The sequence below is a fragment of the Hydra vulgaris genome, chromosome 08, assembly GCF_038396675.1.
Source record: "Hydra vulgaris chromosome 08, alternate assembly HydraT2T_AEP".
NCBI classification, from domain to species: domain Eukaryota; kingdom Metazoa; phylum Cnidaria; class Hydrozoa; order Anthoathecata; family Hydridae; genus Hydra; species Hydra vulgaris.
In genome coordinates this window covers 28,033,426-28,053,148 of record NC_088927.1, presented here as the reverse complement: position 1 = coordinate 28,053,148, position 19,723 = coordinate 28,033,426, and the positions used below count along the sequence as shown (strand labels likewise).

The following is a 19,723-nucleotide window of genomic DNA, read 5'->3' as shown; positions in this document are numbered from 1 at the left end:
TCATCTAATCAAAACTTCTCGAAACTGTCTAAGTAATTCTGGTTCTGGATGTAAATCACGCTACATGTGGAATAGTGGATTTTTTCTTTTTTGAAATCATATTTCAACATTTTATAATTCTGATTTAGAAAGAGGTTTAAAACTTGTTCCTAAACTAACAAGCGATCATGTAAACTTAACACCATATTCTGTGATGAGGGTACATCTTGCATCCCAAGTATTGAGCGAAACGGTAGGAAATGTTTTAAAGCAGTTTGGACCACCAGAAGCTGCTGGAACTGCAGAATTTTGTTTAATGATGGATATGTATTTTGATTGTTTGAATGTAAAGAACAGTGTTGAGCATATAACAAAAAGAAAGTCATTTTTAAAACCTTATGAATCATTAGATGATTCAAGATTTGCTTGGTTAGATAACTTCCTCTTATACTTTAAATTGCAGAAAGAATCTATAGATCAACGAGAAGGAAGTTTTGATGAAAGCTCAAAATCAAAAATGTTTATTTCTTCTCAAACTTATGAAGGTTTGCAAATAACAGTGCATTCATTTAAAGAAGTTGTTAAATTTTTACTTGAAAATGGTGTTCGATTTGTATTTTCTGAAAGATTCTGCCAAGATGACCTTGAAAACTATTTTGGAAGACAACGTGCAATTGGTCGCAGAAAAGATAATCCATCTATCAAAGATTTTGGCTACAATGACAATACAATCAAGTCACAATTTTCACAATCAAGTCACTATTTTGAAAATAATCCTTTACCGAAAAGAAAAAAAAATAGTTCAAAGTTAATTCAAATTACAAACCAACATCAAGTTCTGCTTTTTCACATTTATTAATTGAAAAAAAAAGGTTATTTTCATAACCACAAAGTTTTAAAAGCATTATTTGTCATTTATAATGGTAAGAGTATCTATAAATGAATTAGTATAAAGGCATTGTGTTTTTCTTCGAAAAAATATTTCTAAACAAAATGCGATTGGCATATTTTATTAAAATAAATTGGCGGGCTTCCATCAAGTTCAAGTAAGTTAAACTACTGATTTTGGACCCCCTCCTGAGGGTTATTTAAAAGGAAAATTATTTTTTTGAATATTTTAGGGGGCGCAGTTTGACTGTTGTAGGGGGCATGGGGATCAGCTTGCCCCCCACGCCTTATACTAAATCCGCCACAGGTATAGTAAACATTTAAAATAAACAAGATCAATACTTATAATTTTAATTCACTTGGAATAACTTTTGCTTGTTTTCTATTTGCTTGCATAATTATTTATAAGTAAATAAAGGGGGACTGTGACCGACGGTCGCAGGTGTGATCAAAGTTTGCTTTTCTATAAATAGCTCTTTTTAATTATTAAAAAAATATTTTTATTCTTCCTTATGAAAATCTTTTTAAAAAGATATTGCTACTAAATGTCACAAAATTATTAATAATTTTGATCTTAATAATTTTTGGTTTAAAAAAAATTGATTTTTTTCAATTATTTCTAAAATTTGTATAAAATTCTGGTTCTTTTGAGACCCAGGTTGATATACTTTTTGAGAAAAAAAAAAACTTTTATTAGGGAACTAAGGTGTAATCAAGGTTCATGGGGTGTGTAACCTCTTTAAACGAAATTAATGACATTTTATTTTTAGGGGAAACTATATATATATATATATATATATATATATATATATATATATATATATATATATATATATATATATATATATATATATATATATATATATATATATACTTACTCTTGCCAACTATAGTGAGCAAAACATGATAAAATATGTTACCTTTCTTTAAGTGTGTTTTTTTTAGAAAATTTTAGTTTATTTAATGTGTTTTTTTAGAAAAAGGAAAAATAATGAAAAAAAGCTGATCCCTCCCCTAACCCAAACCTTTCAATGTGCTAACAACTTACTTGCAGGTTCTCCCTAAATCAGTCTATGCATGTACCCTCGTCTATCCCTTAATCAGTGTGATGTCAGTGTGATGTATATATATATATATTTATATATATATATATATATATATATATATATATATATATATATATATATATATATATATATATATATATATATATATATACACACACACATATATATATATTTATATATATATATATATATATATTAAATGATCAGGGTTATGATAAATTACGTAATATATATATATATATATATATATATATATATATATATATATATATATATATATATACATATATATATATATATACATATATTTAATATATATATATATATACATATATATATATATATATATATATATATATATATATATATATATATACACGCAATTGATCATAACCCTGAATTTACTATGAGATTTACAACAAAAAGCTAACAAAAAGTTTATTGAAGTGCTATCTTAATAAATTAAGTAAATATTAAGTAAAATTTTAAACAGAATTAAAGTAGTTTTATGCCATTAATGTTTTAAAAAGATATGTGGCTATGAAAATAGCCTTTTATGTTCAATATTTATGTCAATTTCCTTCACTTGCTTTCTTTATTTCGCATCGCAATGAACGAGTTTTACAGGTTTTCTTTCTCATCTTATGTTTTTCAGTAATATCTTTGGCATAAGAAAATGAACGAACTCTTACAAATAATGTAATTAAGTGCTCTAGCAAATTCTTACTAACTTCAGTTGATTCTGGATCATTGCAAACTTGTTTATAAAGGGATAAAACAATATAATTTGTCGATATGGACTCGATTAGAACTTCAGGATCTAGTTTTGAAAAAACTTGTGTTGTTTTTTTATGATCTTGAATTATATTGTTTACTTTCCACAAACCCCCTTTATCTCTAATATTTACAAGTGTCTGAGTATCATCTTCCATAACCCTACAGCGCAGTAAAATTGAAACTCACTATTGGCTATACTTACATACATTTTTACTACTTTTAAATTTAGTATACACTCTCTGAAAAATATATCCATTAAGATATTGTAAACTCTTTCTCTCTATATCAGTTATTTCCTGAGTTGTATTTACAGATTTAATAGTATTTGGTTTTATATCAGAAAGATTGTTTAATATAAGAGAAGACATTTCAGTGAGTCGTGTATTACTCAAAGCTAGATCGCTGAAGTGTGAAGCTAGTAGATTTTCGCTCAACAATCCATAATAATCTTGATAAAATAAATCACTATTGCCTTTAAATTGTTCTATTATTGGTTTTAACTTTTGCCAAAGATTTTCAGCATCATCTAATGAATAACTAAATTTCTCGCATGAGAACTGTTTTCTTATATCAAATGGCAGACACATGTCCATTTGCAATAAACTTGCACATTCTTCAACTATGCTTTTCAGCTTTAGTGATGACAATGTATTAGAAGAGTTCTCCGTATTATACATTTTTGAAGAATCTATTTCAAAACTCTCTAAAATATGCTTCGATGCAATGTGTCTCTTTAAACCTTTAATTGTCTTGTAAACTTTGGGACACTGAATGCATGCATGCTGTTCGACATTATCTCTATAAATATCAATATCAGAAACAATAGAATCTATATCTGTAATTAAGTTAATGTCATTGTTCAAAAATCCTCCTTCAACCACGTCAAACAAACATTCCAAATCACTATTTATCTCGAAATCGCTGTTAAAAAATGCCATTTTTTAAACTTGTGCAGGTTTGCCGGGTCGTTGTGCAGTTTTCAAGTTAAAATCGAAAAACAATGGAAACGGTCCGTGTTTCCAGACTATGTATTCTTATGACTATGTTTTGATGCATCTTCTCTAGGGCTAACCTGCGTAAAGACCTACGATGGCATAGTTATTGTAAAAATTAAAAATAATAATAGTATCAACTAAAAACAATAATAACAAAATAATAATAATATTAAATAAAAACAATAATAACAAAATAATAATAATAATGAATAATAACAATAAACAATAATAATAATAGATTTAATGAGGCAAATAATAACAGTAGCAGTAAATAAAATTAATTAGTAGTAGTTAAAGTAGTAATAGTGGTTAGTAGGAAATAATAATAAAATAATATCTAAGATACGGTAAATTGTATTGTTAGTAAGAAGAAGTTTTTTTGTTTTTTTAATTTTTTTTTTTTAATAATTTTTTATATATTTTTAATTTATACATTAAATTTAATTTTTTGTATTTAAATTAAAAATAAAATGTAATTTTTAATGTGATATTATATTAAAGTGAAATATATTATGATTAATATATTAAAGTGAAATTTTAATTTTTTTTTTAATTATATTATTTCAATATATTTTGATCATTTTTTGTTTGTTTGTTGTTGTTATATATAAATCCATAAACACATACCTACAAATACACCCATACACACAAACATAAATAACATACCTACAACTACACCCATAAACACTACCATACAAAAACACCCATAAACCCATACCTACAAATACATCCAAACACACAAACATAAATAACATCCATATACAAACATACATACAGTTATACATACATATACACACACATATACACACACTCATACAACACATATGTCCCTGTACACAGATACATATACACACATATACTCATACATACATATGTATGCATATATATATACACACATAGTTAATGTAAACAATCACATATATCATACACACATATACTCTACACAGATATACCTATACATACACATATACTGATATATTTATTTTGTAGTTTCATTTGGTATTTGCCTGATAAAATCCTTTACTTGTTTAATAAACATTTTTTTATTTACTTGTTTGGTAGGTTTTTTAATTTCAATATAAAAAACTATGACACAACTTGTCCTATATTATTATTTAAACTCAATGACTTCATTAAAACTTTGTAAATATTGCAATTTCAGGAAAGTTCTAGAAGGTTTTAGTCGCTAAAACTAAATGTCAAAAACATTATAAAAAATGTAACAATTTTACGCTTTGTTTTCTTAAATTCATACTTTAGAGTCTTTTTTTTGTGCGTTGCAAGTATTTGTGCCAGTCCATTCAGGAAGGAATAAAAAGATAAATATCTTATGTACACTTTGAAACAAAAGTATTTAGTTGATGTTTCATATATAATGTTTTAACTGAATTAGATTAATCCTTTTCTAATAAACCATTTACTGGCCAGTTAATTAATCCATGGCCAATAAATGGTATTAGGTATAAAAAATTTTAGTTTCATATTTTTGTATAGGATTTTCTCATACTTAGTTATTATTCATGTGTGAGAAAAGTTAAGTTAAATATTAACAAAATCCACATTTAAAATAGTTTCTGATTTTCTGAGTTCATTCTACTTTTAAAGTTACTTTCTGAGTTAATTCTACTTTTAAAGTTACTTTAAAAGTAAAATGCTCAATCATTTTAAAGTTAGTTTTAAAATCATTTTAAAGTTACTAATTTTAAAGTTACTTTAAAAGTAGAATGAACTCAGAAAGTTTTAGTTAATTATGTTCTGATAGTGCTGACTCAATAAAAATACACCATTAAAGTAAATATATGATTTTCCTAAAAGTATTTTATGAATGTATGTTTTATTTTTTATTTTTAATAGATAATAATATTATATGAAGCCATGAAACCAGTTATTTCAATAAGGATAATAAAAAAATGCATGCTATGGACTGAGAATAACATGAAACTAGCAGTACATGCAGTTGCATCAGGTATGTCTCAACGGAAAGCAAGTGTATCATATAAAGTTCCGCGATCGACTCTGCAAACCATAATCTCTGGAAAGTCCAAAATAGGAGCGAAACAAGGGAAAAAGCCAATGCTAGGTGATCTTGAAGAAAAACTAATTGATTATGCTGGCAATCGTGCCCAAAGGGGAATCAGTTTTGGGAAAAAAACATTTATCCCTTATACTGCTAAGCTTGCTAAAAAACATAACATAAGTTTTAAAAATGGTCGACTTAGTGAAAAGTGGTGGCAACTACTTAAAAAGAGACACAGTTGTGTTAGTCTTTGTTGTCCAGAAGCTACAGCTTCTATACGACACATGTGTATGGATAGGATAAAGGTTTCCAAAAATTTTACTTCTTTAGAAGTTCTGATACAAAGTAAGAATTTACAGGACAAACCAGAATGTATGTGGAACATGGATGAAATAGGGATGCAACTAGAGCAAAAACCTAGACGTGTTGTTGCCAGGAAAGGCTCAAAATATATTCAGTCAAGCAAGTGGCAACAAGGAAACAATTACTGTTATATGTTGCGTAAATGCAGCTGGTCAAGTCATACCACCTCATATAATTGGGAAAGGAAAAATTGTACGAACTCTTTATGGTTTTGATACCGAAAATGCTCCAATAGGAGCAACATGGAGTGTGTCTGAAAAGGGCTGGACAAAACGAGGTATTGCAGAGTTATGGTTTGAGAAAACATTTCTTCCAAATATTGGCTCAGCAAGACCACAGATTTTAATCCTAGATGGACATGACTCACACAATTTTGTTGAAATGATTGAGCTGGCTATCAGAAACCAAATTGAAATTGTCAAACTTCCACCTCACACCAGCAACTGGTTGCAGCCTTGTGACAGAACAGTTTTCAAGTCACTGAAAAATGCCTTTTCTGAGGAATGCCAAACAATGATGAATGACTACCCAGGTGTAGTAGTTTTGCATTCTTACTTTTGCGGTTTATTTTCAAAAGCGTGGAAATATGCTATGACTGTCACAAATATACGCTCAGGATTTAGAGCTTGTGGAATTTATCCCTTTAATAAAGAGGCATATATCCCAAACATTTTATATAGTAAAATTTCAGATTTCTGTCCCTGGTCAAAATGTATGCAACATTTCAACAATAAACAACCTTCCATTATAGTCTGATCTATCAGAAAACAGCTTTGCGATTAACTCGCTGTCTTCTACTAAACCACTAGAAGAAAATGAGTTTATTGATTTTTTAATTCAAGACAATGCTGTGCAATATTCAAATATTATAACAAGACAATGAATTTATTGATTTTTCTGTTCAAGACAATACTCTGGGTTTGAATATTAATACTGATATATGTCTTGAAGAAGTAAAAGTAATTAAATCAACATTAGATTCAAATGTTAAAAAAAAGTTTTTTGCAAAACATTAGCAGATCTTCCATTTGCTAATTCATCTTGTCCATCAGACAAAGATTCAGATGTTCTTACATATCCTTCTCCACAAATTAAACAAACAAAAAAACACTCAAAAAACTCTAATTTAAAGTTTTTTGTTCTGACCAAAGGAGGCTTATAATGCAAAGCTTGAAGATAGGGCTTCAAAGGTAGCTATTGAAAATAGAAAAGTTGAAAAACAAACGATTTTGAAAGAAAAAAAATAAAATTTTGGAAAAAAAAAGCTAGATCATATATCAAACTTGAAGAAATTGACCAAAGTGAAAAAAAAATGATATTTTAAAAGAAGGTGAAAAAAGATGATATTTTATAAGAAATATTTTTTAGGTATTTTTGTTCATGTTAATTCATCTTAATGAGTGTATAAATAATTTAATTGAACAAGTTATCTTGATTTTATAATGTGCTTTTTATTTTTTTTTTATTTTATGATAATAAATCAATTACAATGCCCTATTCAATCAAATACAACCAACGGCCAATAAATGGTTAAGATGGCCAGTATTTGGTAAAATTGTTTACCTTTAATATCTGGGTTATATATAATTTTATGTTATTTATAATCACAATAATTTTTACTTAAAATATCAGAGCTTTTAATTTTCTAAAATTTTATATATGGTATGTAACATATATTTAGGTATTTTTCTGTAATGGGTGTTTCTTGTAAAAATGTGGCCAGTAATTGGCGAAAGTACCCTATAAGTTATGCTGTTGCAAAGTGCTAACAGCAGGCAGGCTTTTTTTTAAATAATTTTTTTCACTTTTTACTATTTTCTATTGTGTTTGTTGAAATTATATAACATTTTAGTTTGATTCTAGTAAAATAATTAAGATTTACTATGACAAACCTTCGAAATAACAAAAGAAAGTCATCAAGAAAGGGTGGTCGTGGTTGTAGAAAATCTGTACATATTGTAAACAATAAATGTGGTATCAACGGAAATAAAAAAAAATTTAAAAATTAAAGTTATTATCAAAAAAAAAATTACCATTAAACCAGCTGAAAATTCTGGCAGTAGCAATGCTAATTTTTTATTCATAAATTTTAAAATTGGCTTCCAACAAGAATGTGGGGAAGCCAATGTCACGAGTATACTTTACTTTTTAGTGCTTCTGAAAAAATGCATTAATGAAATTAATGTTCGATTGGTTATGGCATTTTAATAATTTGGTAAAGGGTACGAATCAACTAAAACATTTGCAAGGTGTATGAAATATGCACTCAATATTTAATACTGCCTTTAGAAAATAATAATAAGTTATTTTCTGCATACAAAAATTCTGCAATAGAAAGTATGCAAAATGCTGCAAATAAAGCAAAAACGGAAGAAATTGTCCCAGGTATACATTCTTGTCGTGTATCAATTGATGGAACTTGACAAAAAAGAGGAAACTCCTCGTTAAACGATGTAGGGACAGCAGTAAGCAAAGGAAAGTGTTTGGATGTTATTGTTTTATCAAAACATTGACAGGGTATAATATGACAGTGTTTAATATTGGGTGGAAAACAAGGACTCGTTACAGAAAAGGACACCTTTTTTGTAACGAGTCCTTGAATAATATTATCTAGATGAAAAGTCTTTGCAGAAAGATCAATTCTTCAGTTAGGTGTATATAGCCCTTTCTTCAATTCAACGAAGGTCAATTTGGACTATTTAAAGTGTATAAAAAAACTTGGAATACAGACCGGTGCCTGTTTTAATAATATATCTGAAAAAATGAACCGACGCAGCATCCAAAATTTACTTATTAAAACATCTGAAAAGCCTTCAATAAACCCTTCTGTTTATTGGACTTTTGGGTTAAAGTCTTACATAAAGAGGGAGGAGAAACTTATTTAAAAAGAGGATTTTAGTTTTAAAAATAACTTTTTTTTCTTGCTATTTGATTTTCTACCATATCATTTTTCAAGAAAATTGTCTCACGAAAAACATCATAACTTTTGAATTAATAGTGATAACTACTTGAAATTTTTAGGGCTTATTCATCCAGTGTACTGCTAGTGTGTGAATTTTTTTGAAAAAAATTTATTACTTGTAAATTGTGGTTAAGGAAATAAGACCGGAGGACAACTAGCCTGTTTTTTGAAAATACAGTTGTTTTGAAGTAAAACTTTTAGTAGAAACAAGATCTTTTAATTAAAAAAACTCACGCACGAAATACAGGTAGCACGCACAAGTAGGGGAGACCGGGGCTAGTTGGCCGCAGTGGTAAGTTGACGAACTGCGTTTATCTTCAGAGCCTTTCTTCAGAAAGTGACAAAAATTACACAGAAAACTTCCTTATTGACCATTTCATCATCCACTGTTATATTGTCAGGATTTGCGCATGCGCATGGGAGATATTGAGATTTATGCGTTTTTTGACACTAACTTAACTTTTAGAACATCGCTTCCTTTTTACTCTACAAAGAAAATACTTAGTCGTATGAAAAAAAAAATTGTTGTAAAAGTTCCAGTCTCAATTGGTTTACTATATCTAGTCAGACTTTTTTTTCAAAGTTGCCGTTTTTCAGGATCTATAGACAGTTTATTGAAAAAAAAGCTTTCGTGGTAAGTTGGCAAAATTTTCACGGGGTAAGTTGGCTCATACCATTTACTATGGAAAAAAAATATATTTTTATAAAATTATTTTTTTTTTTTCAATTTCTAACAATATTGAAAAAATTTATTCTTACAAAAAAAGTAAATAAAAATTTTTTTTAATTTTTTTTTCACAGATAAAAAGTGGGCTTTGTGGTTTTGGGTTTTATACGGACTAATATTTGGAACCAGCTATAAGTAATATTAAATTTTGGGATAAAATTGTTGCGAAAATTATTAGTAAAAAAGTTTCAATTAATTTTGCACTTAATAATGCATTAATATTAATTTTTATAGTTTGCGTTACCCCGTGGTGGGGTAAGTTGGCACAATTTTTTTTTTTCTGAGGGCCCGGAGAAGCCCCAAGAATTTTTTTTGTAAATGAATACAAATTTTATAAGTTACCCTAATTCATACTCTTTAAGACTACACTTTAATATTTTCAAAAAAATGTACTGTGAGGGCTACAGAGCTCATAGAGTAAAAACCAAGCAAACTAGCCCCGGTATCCCCTATACCAAGTTTAAAAGTAAAATGTGATTTTAACATGAGAAATTGTGTTTTCAGTGAACTTTATTTTTAGGGGTTATTTTGACAGTTATAGGCCTCTATGTCATCATATATTTTTGGAGTTCAAAATATATATATTTTTTACACCTTCTGTATCTACTTTTAAAAAAATTAATGCTTTATGAGTAAAAAGTAACTTTTTTTTATTAAATAGGAAAAATCTAAAATACAGTTTTTTGTGAAATCTTTCAACGTGCTAATTTGGTTGTTGATGTGCTAAATTGCTAATTTAGCATTTCTTTTTTGTCTGAATTGTTAATTTAAAACTTATGTTTTTATGTATGTGAGCGGAATTTTTTTTTTAACTATAATCCACCTCCCGAAAGGCCGAGAAGGCCGCTACAAATAAGAAAGCTACTTGTGGTTATAACCCTCTCTCAAATCTTTATTTCCGAAACATGAACCTTGACGAACAAGAAAGCTGCGCGGAGAAACAAGATGAGCGCGGTCTATCCAGGTACGTGGTGTGAATCAAACTTGAAATCTCATGCTTATGAAGCAAGCATTTGAGTGAGAAATCGAGTGAGAAACTAATAAAATTTAAGCAATCAAGTGAGAAACTAATAAAATTTATTAATTTCTCACTCGATTCAAAAATCGCGATGAAGGTTTTTAAAATGAGTTTTAAATATATTTTTCAATCTTTTAAAGGAAAGTATGATTTTATGAAGATTAAATTCAAAAAAGTGAACATCTTTGAGAAAAAAGATGTTTCAATGTTTTTATATCATATTTTAATAGAATTGGTTCACAATGTGAACCAATTCTATTAAATATAATAGAAAAAGTTTTGAAGAGATCACAAACTGTTGTATACCGTATTACCCCACTATAAGGTGTGGTTCAGAGATCAAAGAAATTTATATTCCGAGCAAAAGTTTACTGCAATTAAAATACGACAGGCAAATAAAGAACGTTGACTGCATAAGGCAGTTTAATTGCGATCATGTAAATAACACTTTTTATTCCTACGTGGTTTGTCCGGAAACTTCGGCCAGGTACAAATTTTAGAAATAATTTTATAATTTTTGTTAAATATTAGTTTAACTTTTACTGCACACGTTTTTCATAAATTATATATAATTTAAAATATTTAATACATCTTTTCTATTTATATTATTCGAAAATAAATATTCCGTTCAATAAATGCCTAAGTTTTCATAAAAAAATGTGCTCACTTTTTTTTGTTGACCCTTTAGATGTCTATCTTTATTATAATTTTTTTTTTAGATTTAAAAGAACACTGTGGGCAAAGCCTCACCAAACAGACGGACGTTGGACCAATTCACTACTATATTTAATATCTGATAAAAGGTATTGAGCTTCCTGTACCTGGTTTTATAATATAATTCATAAAGTGAAATGTAAATAATACAACTAAATACTGATTTCTATTTTCTTAATTACTTTAGTTTATTAACAATTTTATTAACGTTAATAGAGCAAAAAAGCAAGTTTCAAGTAACTTGTTGAAATATCTTCTTTTTTTTGTTTTTGAGAAACTAAAAGCATAAAAAACTCTCCAGAAAAGATTTTTCTTTTTCAATAAAACAAAAATTTACAAAGCAGAGATGCATTTGTATATATTTTTTTGTTTGTTTGTTTTCTAGCTTAAATAACAGTTTTACATGCTTACTATCCTCAATATATAAAAAAGTTAAAACGCTAGAAATTTGTTGTGACGTTTTTACGACGCTCTTACGACGTTGTTAAGTCATGTTGTAGCTTAGCACTGGCAATATTCGTTTTACTTCGCAAATTGAGTTTAAACGATGTCAACTACTGAATATTCGTTAAGCTTTGATTACAAAGTTTATCAAGTATTCTGTCCTCATAAAATTTTGTTCAATAAATGTACTATTTTCTAATCGCTCCACTATTTGTTAAATAAATCGTTCAAAGGTTTGTTAAAATCTAGCTCAGAGTTCAGGAAACTGAATTTAGCTTTTTAGTTAAGATATATATAGTGTTAGCTATGCTGTTTAAATTTTTTTTTTCCTCTTAGACTAAAAAATGATAAGACTAAATGATGATATGTAAAGAAAACGAATCGCCGAATCTCAAGAAAGAGTAGTAAAATAATCCACAATTGGATATGTTTTTTTTAGGAAAATGCGATATTTTAAAACTAAATCTCAAGAAAGTATTAGTTATGTTGTTAAATATTTTTTGTTCTTTTAAAGACAAAATAACGATATGACTTTAATAAAGTCATATCGTCATTTTGTCTTTAAAAGAACAAAACAAAATGGAGAACGAAACAAAATGGAGTATACTCCAAAAGAGGATAGGTTTACATTGGGGAACAAATACCCTTCGCAACTTTCTGCTGAGCAATATTTGGTATATTTGTACTACAAAGAATATGACAGGTAAGAGTTATTTCAACGTAGTTAAATGCATTGCGTAATGGAATTTCCTTTTTTTAGATTTTTACACTTAGATACACATTAGAAAAATAGAAAATTAAAAAAATTAAAAAAAAAATAGTTACAGTTTATGATGTATTTTAATTTACACTTTATTAATTTATGAAATTCATAATTAAAAGGTTGTAATGTAGTTGCGAAATTCATCTCACCTGCCATGGACAAGCAAAATTGAGGAAACAATTATGATATTTGTATGCTCGATTTTTCCCACCAATATGTTAAATCACTTTTTTGATACACTAATGCGCAATCGCAGTAAAGTTAAGAATACATTGAGATACTGAAAACAAAAAACGCTTGTTGTTTTTTGTTTTCAGTATCTCAATGTATTCTCCATGGAAAAACGCATGTTCTCCATGAAAAAAAAGCATGTTCTCCATGGGTTCCGTGTGGGTACTGTGTGGGATTCATCGGAAGTTATATTATAATTATAATAAAGTTTAACATTATTTTATACTTTTTTATCTATTATAATTTTTAATTTTGCAAGTTATTATTTGAATAAAATAATATAAAATGAATATTTTCAAATCGTTTTAAAGAATACACAATACTGTATCATCATCATCAAGACAAGGTTGAAAACAAACAAAATGTTGTTATTGTTCCTGGCAAGAATAGTTTTTTTTTAAAAACGTTTTATTTTGTAGAAAATGGTATGTCTGATTTATAAAAGCTTTTTAATCTTTTTTGTATCGAACATACTGTATATCAAATTTATTCCGTTTAGAACAATGTCATACTAAAAATGTTAATTTAATTCTTTTTGCTGATATTTATTTTTATGGTCATTCTTATTAATACTTCTACATGGATTCGATTTTCAAATTCGGGTTCATGTTTTTGAGATGTCGGGTTAAAAGTTTTCGTTATAAGGATTTTTTATACATATTTTACAATATAAGTTTAACATAAAAATATATAACTCTTTTTTTTAGTTTTTAAATTGTTTTTAGAAAAGAAATCAAGAATATTTGCTATACACTGGAAAAACACAAACTTAGAGGATAGCCACGAATATATTCGAAATGAGGTATCATGAGAATACTCATTATATATCTTTGTATTATCATTGTCATATTATGTTAAATAGTATAATAAAATATTATGTAATTTATGTGTGAATGAATTTTTATAATTATTAATGTAATAATAAAGTATTTGTGTCAAAGTTACCCCAAATGGAGATATATTGATAAAGTATTAACTACTTTTTTTATACCAAATTTATTGATAAGTTTTACTTTTTATTTAATTAATCTTTTCAATTTTTAATATTGTGACCAATATAGTTTCTACATCCAAAATGATTGGCGTATATGTTTATGATTACGTTAATTATATATCCTTTAAGTTTTATAGCTAGAAACTTTATTTAAAAGTATATTTAGAAACTATATTTATAAAAGTTATGAATTTAGACGATACTTTTATATACTAAAAGATTTTTAAAGTTTATTATTAATTTGTAAATTAGTTTTGTATAAATTAAGAAAATGAAGTAGTTTATTGGTACATTTCGTCCTTCCTCAAGTTTTAACATTTTGTAGTTTTAATACTGCTCCTTTTTAATATTACTTCTCCTCTGTGTTCAATTATTTGATGAATATTTGTTGGTATACATTTAATTGTGATTAGCAGAGCTTCATACTCTTTAGTTTTCTAGAATTTAGAAATGCACTATTTCACACTATTCAGACTATTCACAGAATTCACTGATCACAGAAATACAACACACCATTCACATAATTTTAATTAGGATATCGAACTGCTAAATGAAATTAAAAAAATATTTATGTCTTCAAATCATGCTTTTGTTTCTTTTTGCTTTTTTTTTGTTTTTTTGAAATACCGTGCTTAGTGTGTATGAAGGTACCCCGTGGATGGGGTACCTTCATACACACTAAGCAAGTGTATTTCAAAAAACAAAAAAGAAACGAAAAGAAACGAAAGCAAAATGATATATTATCACAGAGCACCGTTGATGTGCAATTAATTGGAAGTTAACGCATCTTTCTTTACCGATGTCGCAAAACTTGCCCAGAGTTTGAACCATGAAAGCTTTGTTTCTGAGGCAAGTGCGCTACCACTGAGCCACGACGACAAAGAAGTGAGAAGTTTCTATGATGAAATTTTTTTAGCAGGCGCAGTTCCCCTAATCAATCATCCAACTAGAGTAACTAAGAATTCTGCTACCCTCATTGACAACATTTTTACTACAGACATCTTTAATAACTCCATCCAAATTGGTATCATAAAAACTGGTTTATCGGACCACCTCCCTATTTTCCTAACCCTTAACACAATATTATCTAATAAAATTAAACAATATAGAACTTAAACGTATTTCCATCGACAAAAAAATAAATGATTTTAAACATCAACTATCATTACTTCATTGGGGGCATATCAACTTTAATGAAGATGCAAGTACTATTTATAATAATTTCTTCGAAGCATTCCACTTAGGATATGACGCGAACTTTATTTGAAAAAGTTCGTTAAAATCTAAAAAAAAATGTTATTCTAATCTGATAATCTGATCAATAAGTTTAAAAACAACTCAACGCGCACCTGGCATATAATAAAAGAAATAACAGGAAAATCAAAAAATAACTTAAGTTCTTTGCCACAAACTATAAAATTTGAAGATGTAAATATATGTGAACCGAGCAAAATTGCAAACATGTTTAACAAATTTTTTACTAAAATTGAAACCAATCTCTCTAAAAAAACTCCAATGACCGAGAGTTCGTTTGAAGACTACTTGTGTCATATAAATAAATCTCATTATAACAATGAGTATTCTTCTGAATTATCGCACGACGAGCTTGATAGAGGCTTTAAATCTCTAAAAAGAAATAAAGCAATTGGTGCTGATAAAGTAAATTGTTATGAAAGTCTGGAAGATATTCTTTATAAAGTATTTAATGCATCTATAAAACAAGGAGTTTTCCCGGATCAATTAAAAATTGCGAAAGTTATACCAATTTACAAACAAGGCGATAAAACAAATATTAACAACTATCACCCAATTTCGGTTCTTTCAACTTTTTCAAAATTATTTGAAAGAATAATATATAATAGAATATTTAAATATTTTGACCAAAATAATATACTATATACCAAACAATTTGGCTTTAAAAAAAATATTTCATCTGAGCACGCAACTATTTAATTTGTAAGGGAAATCACAGAATCTTTTGAAAAAAAAACAATATACTCTAGGAGTCTTTATAGCTCTTTCGTAGGCTTTCAATACCGTTGACCATAAAATATTGCTTAAAAAGTTCTAATACTATGAAATTAATAATAATATGCTAAAATGGTTTCATAGTTACTTATCAAATAGAAAGCAATTTGTTACCTCTAATGATGGCCTTCAAAGTGACTATATTGAAATAACCTGTGGTGTTCCACAAGGCTCTATTCGAGGTCCATCTTATGTTATTAATTTATATTAATGATTTAAGTAAAGCAGCTAATCTACGGAGTATTATGTTTGCTGATGATACGAATTTGTTCTTGTTAAACAGTAATAATATGGAGCTGTTTTCTGATATGAATAAAAAACTTAAATGCGTATTTGAGCGGTTTAAATGCAACAAATTAACCTTAAACTTTGATAAAACAAAATACATTCTGTTTCACCCTATATCTAAAAAACGTTTTTTACCAACAACCATGCCAAAAATTCTTATTGGTGAACTTAAAATAAAAAAGGAAACTTATACTAGTTTTCTTGGCATTTATCTTGATGAGAATGTTACATGGAAACCGCATATTGAATACATTTGCACTAAAGTTTCTAAAAATATAGGAGTCCTCTTTAAGTCAAGAAAGTATTTAAACAAAACCATTTTAATCCAACTCTATTACTCATTAATACATAGTTATATTAACTATACAAATATTGCTTAGGGGAGTACAAGCAAAAGTAAGTTGCGTACTCTTTATCACCGTCAGAAACACGCAATACGCTTAGTTTGATTTGAAAATCGACTTACGCATGAAGGTTTTTATTTTAAAAGTATAAAAGTACTTAATATTTATGAAGTGAATGTATATAAAACGCTATGTCTTATGTTTCAATGGAAATCAATCCGTCATTACACATTTTAAAAGATTTTATTACCTTAAAAACAAAAAATAAGTATGCACTACGAAATGATAACTCACTCTATGAAACCTTTTGCAGAACAAAATTCAATCAGTTTGTATAGCTTATTGTACACCAAATCTCTCAAGCAAAATCATTTTACCTAATTTTGATTTATCAATTACCTTCCCAGTCTTTAAAAAGAACTTAAAAGAATTCATTCTTTTTAATGACAATATTTTGAAAAACTTTTAAAAATAAAAAATTAATATAAACACGCTCTTTTGTTTTTGTATTTTGTCATTTTTATTTCTTTATATTTATTAATAGCCTAAGTTATATTTTATTGTACCTTTTTATGGTTCTGGCAACAAGATCATTAGATCTTCCATCAGATACCAAGTTTTTATTCAAACTCTCTTTTTGTTATTTTTGTTTTTAATCTTATTGATGTGGTGATTATGTTCTCTACTATAATTTATTAAAATTATAAAAATTCCAATATTTGTAAATGTAAATTTTATATTAAAAAAAAAAGAGGAAAATTTATACATACCAAAGTGTATGTATCTATGTGTGTATATATATGCAGAGCCGGCTCGTAGCGTGTGCGAAGTGTGCAAAACACACAGACGCAGCATTAAAAAGGCGCAAAATTAAAATTCTGCTTAGAAACAAAATATATAGGCCTTTCTAGATCTATAACTAAAAATGAAAAAGGTACTAAGTCCATTTTAGTAAAAACTGAGTTGTGCCCCTTGTCCAATCCCAATCAGTTTTTTTCAATGTTTTCTGCTAACCAATCAAACGGAAGTTTACATTTTATGTTTATTTCTGGACAAGATGGCCGACGTTGTTGCTAGCTTTACTAATATAGATCCCCGCCTTAAATTTCTATTATCAGTTGTGAATGACATATCTACACCTTATTTTCCAGGTTTAAAAAACATTTTCTTAAATGTTTTTATTATACAAATCTCCTTGTTTGTCTATTATTTATATAATTATTTTTACGCATTTTTTGTTTTGGTTATTTTTATATATATGATAATGGATCCAAAATGAAAGGTAAGGTGTTTAGTTTTTGGATCCAATATGAAAGGTAAGGTGTTTAATTTTTTTCACAAATTCAAGCTACTTATAATTTTTTCTCTGCGACTACAAAGCGTTGGCAAATTTTTGAACCAAAATGTTGCAAATTGACAGTAAAGTCATTAAGTACTACCAGATGGGAAAGTCATGTGAATGCAGTTCGTGCTCTAAAATTGGGATTAAAAGGAATTTATTGGGCATTGAAAAAAGTTGTTAACATTGAAAAAGATTCTATTACTAGATTAACTGCTGAGTCATTTGCATCAAAATTATTCAGTTTTGAATTCATATGTGGTGTTATGGATTGGCACGATGTATTAATTAAAATTAATTGTACTAGCAAACTATTACAATCTCAAACTGCAGACGTGAAGACTGCAGTAAATACATTTTAAAAAAAACTATCAATTTTTTTGTTACCAAACGCACTAAAGATTCTTGCAAAATATATATTTCAAAAGCCAAAATTCTAGCTAATGATACAATTTTGACTGATGATTTCAGTTCTATTTCACGTGAAAGAGCAAGAAAAAGAAAAAGATTTTTTGAAAATGAACCTTTTGAAGAAGATGGTGGTATACAATCAAACCAAAATTTCAAAAAGCAGTTTTTTGATCTTCTCTTTAAAATAGCTAAAGAATTGATAAATGAACAATATGAAAGCTTTTTAAGTACAATAGAACCGTTGGAGTTTTTGTATGATATCAAAGATTGATAAAAATAGGAGAAGAAGACATAATTAATAAATGCGATTACCGGAAAAAGTATTGACTCATGGTGAATCAAAAGATGTGTATTCAGAGGATTTATTTCTGGAACTTAATTTGTTATCACGGAAATTAGATGGGAAAAAATCACCGGAATCTGTGCTTAAAAGATCTATGATAGTCAGCTTGAAGAACTGTTTCCTAATGTTTTTATTTTCCTACAAATATTATTAACACTACCGGTAACAGGAAGTACAGGGGAACGTAGATTTTCCAAAATTAAAATTAATAAAAAACTATTTACGATTAAAAATGGGCCAGGAACGTTTAAATGGTTTATAAATAATTTCCGTTAAAAACGAAATTGGTGAATCTGTAGATATTGATACTTTAAAATTAAATATTGCAAAGTCTGAAGTTAGACGTGTTCCGTTTTCTAACTAAAAATATGTTTAAAATCAATAAAATTGTTAAGAAAGTTATTTTATTTGTAACGGGTGATGCGGAAGTTATCGGACAAATCCTAATTTCATTATTTGAGCATAATAATTAGTTTTTGTCGTTTTATGCGTAGGCATAAACGTTCTATAAAATATAAACTTTATTATTTGAAACACAATTATTTAAAATGAGGTTAAATGCAGCTGAACGAGAATCTTTTCGAAAGCGACTAAAAATGTTTTTTGTAAATAAATCTAATATAAAAAAAAAAAAAAAAATCGTAAATCATTTTGAAAAAGAAGGATTTGCTCGAAGTACAATATATGATAACCTAAAGAGAAACTGTTCAATCGTTTTCTGATAGAAAGCACCCTGGTCGTCCGACATCCTGGACTAGAGAAAAGAAAGCCGAATTAACGAGACTTGTCAACAATCGAAAGGGGTCAGTCAGAGAAAAATAGGTATTAAATTCGGTGTAAATCAATCACCGAATTTAATACCTATTATGGAGTCTTTTCACGTAGAAAACGTGAAAAGACTCCATAATACACTATAGAACAACAAACAAAGGCAAAGAAAAGAAGCAGGAAACTAGTTAACCAACTCTATAACACAAAATCGCTTCTAGTCATCGATGACGAAAAATACTTTTTGTTTTGCAGGGGACAAC

General features: G+C 27.8%; 1 protein-coding gene across 1 annotated transcript; it reads left to right on the top strand.

Annotated features, from left to right (window-relative positions):
• Positions 1 to 5,641: 5,641 nt before the first annotated feature.
• LOC136083201 (uncharacterized) lies at positions 5,642 to 6,969 on the top strand. Its single transcript, XM_065802607.1, has 3 exons — positions 5,642 to 6,185; positions 6,235 to 6,740; positions 6,838 to 6,969. The coding sequence occupies exons 1-3, from the start codon at positions 5,642 to 5,644 to the stop codon at positions 6,967 to 6,969; spliced, it is 1,182 nt and encodes a 393-aa protein (XP_065658679.1).
• Positions 6,970 to 19,723: the final 12,754 nt, after the last annotated feature.